Genomic DNA, 9,553 nt, shown 5'->3' on the forward strand with positions numbered 1-9,553 from the left:
TTTCGTTTTGTGGGGGAGGGTCTTTGAAATCAAGCTAGCCTAGAACTCACGAAGTAGATCCAAGATGGCACAACACACACACACACACACACACCACCACCACCACCACCACCACCACCAGCAGCAGCAGCAGCAGCACACCCAGGGTACATTAATCTGCAGAAGCTACAGCCAGGATGCAGGCCTAGGATTGGGTCTTTATGTAGAAGCAGAGCATCCGTATCCTCAAGCAGCAGCCTCCTATCCCTCCTGTGCTCAGCACCAGAAACTCAGCAGACAAGAGCCTGGGTTCTTGGCCCCTACAGACCTGTCCCAGGTACAGCAGTTAAGAGGACAAGGATGGCTCTGAGGGTGGAAGAGCCAATCCTCTTTCTAAGTATGCTCCCCCAGGTACCACTCTGACTTGGGATGTCTAGTCCTTCCCAGGTAAACCCATCCATTCAAGCCCCTTTCCTTCCCTTTGGGAATCCTGGGTGAGCTCCTATGAGATGGTCCAGCTGCCCAGAAAACAGTGTGAATGAGGTGGTCTGTCTTCCTAAGACCCAGCCAACCATTGGTGCGGTATTGGATCTAGGTCTTATCTATGCACAGCCATTTTCATTCACCTGCCAACACCACTCTGTTTCGACAGCTACTCACTCAACAAGTATGGATTAAGTGTCTCATCGTGAAAAGCCTCAGGGCTGACACCTGTGGAATATACAGTCACCCAGAACCTCCAAGACTTCAGAGAGAAGAGGAGAACATAATTGAACAGCAGGACCACCTCCTCACTTCTCAAGGTAAAACTCTATCAGCTAGTTTTTTTTACAAATATGGAACCCGAAGCTGAAAGGACATGGCCCAAGATCACAGTGAGAGAGGCTAGATCCAGGACCTAGATCCCCAAGTCAATATGCTCTTTAGCCTGCTTGACACCTGTGCACGTGCGCTCAGTCTTGGGAAAGAAAGGTGACTTCAGACCTCAGCCTGGAAGTCAGGAAGGCGACCCAAGCTGCACCTCCTCTGGTCCACAGGTTCTGTACCACAGCTGCGTTGTGCATTTGGTTATGAGATTATGAGGACCAGCCAAGAACTCTGCCCCAAAGCAATCTTTGGAGAAGGTATAAGCACAGCCCACCCCACCCCCTTTGGCTCCTTGAGTCATGCCTCCTGCCTGCTCAGGCTTCTACCTGCATCCACCTCCACCAAGTAAGCAGCTCCTACCACATCATTTCATAGGAACAGGTAAGAGCTGGAAGGAGGGGGAGGCTAGGTAGGGCAGAAATGCATCAGGTTCTATCTTACTCAGCGTCCCACTTCCAACAGCTAGAACTCAACCTGGCTCAGTAAGTGCTCACAAAGCATTTGTGGAACTATATCTAGAAAAAGCTCAGAGCTGTGATTCAGTCACTAAGGGGCTTTCTACACAAGCATTAATTACCTAAATTCAATCTTTAGCACCCACTTAAAAAGTTGCGTACAGCCAGACGTTGGTGGCGCATGCCTTTAATCCCAACCAGGGGGCAGAAGCAGGCAGATCTTTGTGAGTTCAAGGACAGCCCGGTTTACAGAGCTATTTCAGGACAGCTAGGCCTGCTAAACAGAGAAACCCTACCTCGAAAAAAAAAAGTTGGGTACAGTGGCACACGCCTGCAACCCCAGGGGTGGCAAGGGCAGAGAAACAGGCAAATCCATGGAGACTAGCTGAGTCAGGAGCTCCAGGTTCAGTGAGAGAAGCCATGTTCTCAAAAATAAAGTGGAGAGTTGACCAGGTGTGGAGACAAGGGCATGTGGTATCTCTGTGAGTGGGAGGCTAGCCTGTTCTACACTGCAGAGTTTCACGCCAGCCAGGGCAGGACACAGGGAGACCCTATCTTAATAAATAAAGTGGAGAATGGCTAAGGAAGATGCCAGACATCAGTCTGTAGCCACCACTTAGGTATACCCACACATACACCACACACAGAGAGCTGAGAAGGAAATGACTTGACCACAGTCTCACCAACAGCCATGCTGCACCGAGGCTAAAAGCAGGCTGTCTTCTGCCTTTTGTACCATGACCTTTGCCTCCAACTGCACATGCCACTCAATCTCCCCTGCCTCCTTCAGCCCTGTTCACTTGTGAGCAATGGTCCCATTAACATCCTCCCCATTTCCAGTCAGTACGGAGAATGGCAAATATCTACTAGGTGCTGCTTTTCCTTAAGAAATGCCCCTCTGTATATCCCTATCACTCCACTGAGAACTAGGCAAGACCAACATTCTGCAGACAAGGAAACTGAAGCTCACAAAAGGCAACACAGATAATGAACGACCCGGGCCACAACCTCGGACCAAGTCAAAAGCAGAGCCTTCTGCCAGGTACCCACTATCAACCAACCCAAGCAGATGGTGATTTCCAGACACCAAAACCCTCTAGATGGGAATGCCAGACCTAGCTTTCTTCCCATCCTTCCTCCAGCTGCCCCCAGCCCACCACACACCAGCCCCCAGCCCAGGCTACTTCTCTCTTACTCTGGTTTACTCACCCTCTCGTGTGTCTAGCTCACGGAGCTGCTGGGATCTATGTGATGTAACAGGTAACATGCTAGCACACATTAGCCAACATCAACCTACCTACAGAGATGACCAAATTCCCTAGATAGTATGTTCTTACAAGGTCAGCATTCTGGGAATCTATTATTTTCTCTCCAACCTCACTGAATATGTTCATTCAGCCATTTATTTATTTATTTTTTTTAATATGGAGTGAACACATAGGCCCAAGACTCAGTGTCTGGATGCCAGAAACTGGGTCCCACTCCCTCACTGGACCTGGCCATCCATCACCCCTGCCTCTTCCTGCATGCAGTTCAACTCCTGGAAGGGACTTCTATCCTCCATGGAAGATCCCAAGATTTCCACTTTCTGAGAAAGTTTTTGGGTTTTTTTTGTTTTGTTTTGTTTTGCTTTGCTTTTTGTTTCTTCTTTTGAAAGAGAAACGTGCAGGGGAGGGGGCTCCCTTGTTCACCCTGGGAGTCTCCAAATTGCTCACCCAGTTTTCTCCCCCACCAGGAGCCCCAGGAATTAAAGTCAGCCTGTGAAGCAGGGAAAGACCCTCAGCGCTCAGCTCCAGGAGAGGGGGAGGGGGTGACAGGAAGAGGGCGGTGTCTTTAAACTACCAATACTTTACAAAGAATCAGTTCAAAGCCAAGGGACTCTCTTAAGTCGATGTTGCTGTATAAGACAGGGGCAGGGCCCCAGGTCGTGTGTTTAAGGAAGCCCATTGTGGTGTGTTTTAAATTACCCCTGCTCTTCTGATGAAGTGAGTAAAAGGGCACCGTTTCAGGACTTAGGATTCCTGAGTGAGCTAACACAGGATGCCTTAGCCGAAGGAAGAAAAGAAAAAACTTCAGTCGGCTCTCTAAACTCCCCCCCTTTTAAGTTTAAAAAAGGGAATGAATGTTACCATTTTTGGACATGAGCATTCTCCTTCAAGCCCAGCCCTAACCGCACTATCCAGAGGGACGCGCCATCCTGCCCCCCCATACCCAGATCACGAAAGGGGGGGGGAGTATGAAATGAGGAGGGATTGGACGGGAATGGGAGGGGGTTCAGGGTACGTGGCTGTCTAGGGAAAGGGCTCACTATGCAGGCAGGAAGCCGCGGTAGGGTCAAAGCGCGCGCGCGCGCGCGCGCACACACACACACACACACACACACACTCACACACACACACACACACACACACACACGAGTGGTTTCTGACCTCTTCCTGCCACTAGCTAGGACCCATCGCCAATTCCCGAGCCCAGACAGGGCAGCAGACCCAGACCTCGCTGATGGCGTCTAAGATACAGCGCGTGGCTAAGCAGGGATCCTCAAAGAACGACCCCAAATATCTCCTGAAATGAACGGTCCTTCACCCAAGCTACCCAAACTCGCGTTTCACCAGGAAAAGAGCGTGCCGGTGGAGAAGCACACAGAAGCAAACCTTGCAGCTACCAGCTCACTGAGTTAAGCAATAAAACGGTTCACCGTCCTGACCCCGCCCCCACAGGGCCCTGGGGAGCCCGCGAACAGCCCCCGATTTTATCGGCCCCAGCCGCACTCCAGCAACGTCCACTTCCAGGTAGATGCCGAGACTGCCGCCAAACCCTCTGACACCCGCTCTGCTGTCTGTCGACCCGGCTAGGGACTCAGACTGCGGGGCAGCTTGCCCCTACTATACAGAGCCCCAGGGGCGGCCCAGGAAGCGCGCTGCCACCGCACGCCATATGGAGGCGCCAGGAAGAAGGGAAGGAAGGGGAAAATCGATCCCGAGTAAGCAGCCATGGAGCCGAAGTCTCAGCCCCAGCCTCTTGAGCACCGCCCCCACGCCCTGCCCACGCCAGCATGGTTTCGGCAGCAACGGGGTGGCCTGGACCACCCGCCCCGAGGCGACCTGCCCGCCAGCGGGGCCACCTCCCCGCGCAGGGACTCGCGGTTCGCGGGCTACAGGGCAGGGGTGCTCCCTTCTTCCGCCCGGTGCCTGTAACCCAATACCCCACCTCGCAGTGGCCGCGCTGTCCCCGCCTCCGCTCTTGCGCGCCGGGAACTGGTTTCCAGTCGGGAGCCCAGGAGTGCGGCGGGCAGAGCAGATTGGGACTCGGGGATGCGGCGGGTGGGGGTAGCTACTAACCTTCCTCTGCTGCTTCTCCCAGGCCGGATCCAGGAGCAGGTCCCGGTCCCAGTCCTCTTCGGGCTGCATGTAGTCGTTGGTCTGCTGGGAATCATAATGGTCCATGATGGTGCGCGCGTGCTAGAGACTGGATTTTTTCCTCCACCTTCTCTCCAGGCGACGGCAGCTGTTGCTCGGGTGTGGGGAGGGAGTCGGCAGGGTTGGGCTGGGCTGGGCTGGCGGGGCCGGGCTCGCTCCCCTGCGCCCGCTTCCGCCGCGGCTCTGCTAGCGGAGGCTGCTGCTGATGGTGGCGGCGGCTGGAGCTCGCAGACTGCCTTCCTAAGGCGCGCGCTCCGACCTAATCTCCACGCACACTGCGCTCGGTGAACACTCGCGCTGCCGGAGCCGAGGCGGGCGGGGGCGGGGAGAAGGGGCAGAGCCCTCCCGAGGTTCTCCATTGGCCAGGCCGAGTTGCCCAAACTTCCCCCCAGCGCCTCTCATTGGGAATTCCTGGCATCCGTCAGGCGGGTCCCTGTGCATATAGGTGGACTGGGCGGTCCCCTCCGGGCGCGCACGCCACCGCCCACTCCCTGGGTTCCCACTCCCCCGCCGCTCATGTGACACCACCTTAAGCTGAACCTGAGTGGAGCCGGGGGACGCCTCCCGGAGCTCCGGGACCAAATAGCACTGCGTCCAGGAGCCGCGGGAGTCGTCGAGGATTGGCCCGGTTCCCTGCCGGCGGGAAGGCCTGGAACTTGGGCGCACTGGTGTTCCTGTGGTCCCAAGCGAGCTCCGAACCCCAGTCCTGCAAGGGAAAACCCGAGGCACATTTCGTTTTCTCTTCCTCGGGGAACTTGGGTCGGGACAAGTCGGTACCCTGGAAAGAGGAGGGGAGGGCCTACAGTAAAAAGGAATTTCCTGATTCCACCACCGCGCCCGCCCCGCCCCTTAGGACCAGACTGATCCCTGCCCTTTGTGACCAGCCCACAGTTCTCAAGCCGCCAAGCGTCCCCGCCTCACCAAGGGTCCTTTGGATACTTCTGTAGGGCTTCATGAGTGGCAGCCGCACTTCCCGGCTTCCCAGGCTCGCGGCAGGTATGCCCGGATGGACTGCTATCTTCTGGAGGCCAGTGACCTCCTTTCCCATCCACTTCTACAGCTTCCCTACACCTTCCTGAAAGCTAGGAAGGGCCCTGAAATGAACTACTTACACCACGAATCCTTCCAACCTGACAAATGTGAAAACTGAACTCAAAGAGCTGAGCTGGGCGAGAGACTTAGCATGCCATGGATTCTACAGGTCAATTCTGTATCTAACCTTGCGCCTGACAAAACCTTATGTCCTTGAAGGAGGTCGAAACAGCACAAGAAACAACTAAACTGCTTGGTGCCTGGTGTTACTCTCTGGGCTCAGCAAAGGATGATGGAAATTAGTTAGTCCAGTAGCATTGCATCCTGGGAAGAGGCTGCCGGCTTCCTGGTGGTCTCTTGAGGGATGCTGAATATGAAAAGCAGTAGCAAGTAAGCCTGCAGTTAGTTGGTTGTGTGCTCTAATATGGGCAACAGATAAATCCTTCTTGAGTCGTAGGGCTTAATTTATACAGCCATCCCTTAATATTCAGGGGAACTGATTTCAGGACCACTGCAGATACCAAAATCTACAAATGCTTAAATCTCACACGTGTATAATGGCACAAGATTGATACATAACCTATATACATCCACTGTACGTTTTAAATCATTCCGGGATAGAAATGCCACTTGACTATGCACACTGTTGCGGAAATCCTGACAGGAAAAAGAAGTCTACACAGTCAGCTATCCTCCACTCTTGGGATACTTTTAATCTGTGATTCAATCCAAGATTCTAACTTGTGAAAATGAAGGCCAAGTTGTATTTGTAGGACGACTGGTTAATCTTGAAGCCAGTGTAGTCTATCAAGTTACACAAGAGATGTTTACTGACAGGAAGAGGTCTGAATTAGAGTACTCAAAAGTTCACAATGGTCAGAGTGGGAGGGAGAAACCATGCCTCTGGTTGGCAGAGGACAGGGTGATGCTGGTAGAAGCAGATATCAGCACTATTGGTCCTTGAGTCATTAGTCAGCCACACGTTCATGCCAGTGTTACCATCAGCACTGTGTCCTTTCTAAACCCCTGGCCAAGGAAGCGACTGTTTCTGAGCTAGAGACAGGAGATTTATGAACTATTTCATAAGCACTGCTAAACTATGGCTCTAACCCTAACATAGAGGGTAATGATGATGTTATATCTGTTCGTTCACTCAATTAATTTTTCTGAATACCTTCTGTGTGTCGAGGAACATGCTAGACATCATGTATATAATAAAGATGAAAAAAAAAAAACAGTCCCTTCCCTACACAGCCCATCAGAGGCAAACTTGGAAACAAAAATGTGACCAAATGAGAAAGAAGCAAGGGTTGGTCTGATGCAGTTCTGGGGGAGCACTGAGCCACATGGGGAAGAAGGCTCCAGGTAGAAATTGCCTAAACTCTAAGGAATAAGAGTCAGATAAGTGTGGGAGATTGTTCCAGGGAGAAGGACCAGGGGAGTCAGAATAAAGGGATGCAGAAGAGTCCATGGCGTACAACTGGATGTCTCCCATCTCAAGGTGGCTAGACTGGAGCTATTAGGGGAATGTGGCTGGAAAGGAGACCCCAGCGTGCCCTGTGAAGTCAGAGGGAAACAAATGGCTGGCTGCACACTGCAAAACCGGTTGCAGACAGTAATAGGAAAGATGTGGATAGATGCAATACTTGGGGACAGACTGGAAGGCAAAGGAGTTTGGATATCAAGAGGAGAGAGTTTTTCAGGATAAGAGAACAGACCATGAGGTTTACCTGGAATAAATATTTAAATTCCATCAAACAGAAAATAGATCAAAGCCCAAAGAGAGGTGGAAATTTGTCCAGGTTGCATGTGATGCCTAGACATGAGCCTGTAATCTAATGACTCTCAACCCTAGTTTTTTTTTTTGGGGGGGGGGTGGGATGGAGGAAATTTTCATTGTTTTTCAAGACAGGGTTTCTCTGTGTGGTTCTTGCTGTCCTGGAACTCACTTTGTAGATCAGGCTGGCCTTGAACTCACAGACATCTACCTGCCTCTGCCTCCCAAGTGCACCACCACAGCCTGGCTATAACCCATCCTTAAGCTGGTGTCCTTGGACCCCCACATTCCTGTCCCAAGAACTTCCTGCCACCCTCAATATTTCTCTCCCTTACATCTTCAGTCCTCCCCTCCAAATTGGATCCATCACTCCAGTTTCTATTTGAAAGAGATCTTCCTTTGACTGCAGCCCCTCCCCCACTCCATTACCACTATTTATTTCTTCTGTGTTCATGATCTCAATTTATTCACCACTTAGTGCCTCCTAAACTCACAGCTATGACCTCTCCACTGAAAGGCCAGACAAATGGGTTTTCAGCTGTGCAATCCAGAGACCACTGTTTCAGGCCTTGTGGCCAGGCTTTTCTGGTATCTGATGTGACACATTTCCCTCACCTTGAAAACATATCCCCCCTGTACTTCCATGCTATGGGGAAGTTCCAAGCTCTCTGTTTCCCCCAGTCGGGATGTTTGTAATATCCACCTTTTAAATCAGAGCATACTTCATTATAAAGTACATTAGTCAAGTATATCTACATCCCTGTCAGCCAAGTGAAGATACAAGGCATTCCCAGAACACAGTCCAATTCACATCCCCAAGACATTCTTACCATCTTTTTTTCTTTCTTTCTTTTTTTAAAGACAGTGTCTCACTCTATAGGCATGGCTGGCCTTGAACTCAAAGGGATCAGCCTGCTTCTGTCTCCAAGATCTGAAAATAAAGGCATTTACCACCATACCTGACTTAGCTGTGTTATCTTCTCGTTTTGAGATAGTGTCTAGTCTAGGCTGGCCTCTAATTTCCTATGTAGCTGGGGAATAACCCTGAACTTCTTTTTACTGTGCCTGATATACGCACTACTGGGAACTGAACCCAGGACTTTATGAATGCTAGGCCACATTCTATCAGCTGAGTTGTATCCCCAGCCTGTGGGGTGTGTGTGTGTGTGTGTGTGTGTGTGTGTGTGTGATTTGTATTTTTCCATTATAGGATTACATCCTGAGTAACCACTCCTTTATCATGTCCAAGCATCTTCACTGCTTGCTGGTTGGAACTACCATGACAAAAGCCACAGTGAACATTTTTGGGGGTGTTTTTGATGACCACATGCATTCATTTCTCTTGAATGTATACCTCCAAGTGTAACTGCTTGATCACGGGCTTTGCATATCCTTCACTTTACTAAACCCTGTCAAACAATTTCTCAGACTGGCAGAAACAACTTACTCTCTAGCAGCAGGAGATGAGGATTTCGGTTGCTTCTCCTACCACCTGGTATTGTTTTTTAAATAATGGGTAAACAGTGGGTTCTTTCAGGGTAAGTCTTTTCATTGCTATTGATCATCTGAATGAATAATAACACCTATTCCTGCCACCATAGGTTCTATTTGCCACTCGCATGCATATTTCACTATTTCCCCAAATTTCATTCATTTACTCATTCATTCATTCATCTACTTAGCAAGTATTAATTATGCCTGACACTGTGCTAGAGGTAGAGAATGGAGAAAGAGGGAGGCTGGGTATAGCAGGCTTTCTTTTGGGCTACCAACCAGCTCTCAAATCATGCCATGGAGACTTATTATTAGTTATAAACACTCAGCCTAATCTTATGCTTGTCCCATTAGCTCCTTAATTTAACTTGTTTCTCTTCATCTATGTTTTGCCTTGGAGCCTTTCATCTTTCTTTCATTGTCTGGACCCTACCTTCCTGGTTCCTCAGCTGGCTGGCTGATGTCTCCCTCCTTGTTCTCCCTTCTCTCTCAAGCCTTGATTCCTCCTTGTACTTATTCTTGATGCCTTC

The 9,553-nt window shown here is 50.6% G+C and overlaps 1 protein-coding gene across 3 annotated transcripts in view; it reads right to left on the reverse strand.

The window, feature by feature from the left end:
* Actn1 (actinin alpha 1) overlaps positions 1–4,982 on the reverse strand; it is a 92,081-nt gene extending 87,099 nt beyond the window's left edge. For 2 of the 3 annotated variants that reach the window (XM_051196222.1, XM_051196220.1), the window contains exon 1: positions 4,643–4,982. In XM_051196222.1, the coding sequence (XP_051052179.1) occupies positions 4,643–4,747 (105 nt within the window). In that variant the 5' untranslated portion in view covers positions 4,748–4,982. The remainder of the gene's footprint in view (positions 1–4,642) is intronic. The other variant, XM_051196221.1, reaches the window with a different exon arrangement.
* Between the last annotated feature and the right edge of the window lie 4,571 nt (positions 4,983–9,553).

Source organism: Phodopus roborovskii, unplaced genomic scaffold, assembly GCF_943737965.1.
Source record: "Phodopus roborovskii unplaced genomic scaffold, PHOROB, whole genome shotgun sequence".
In the NCBI taxonomy this organism is placed as follows: Eukaryota; Metazoa; Chordata; class Mammalia; order Rodentia; family Cricetidae; genus Phodopus; species Phodopus roborovskii.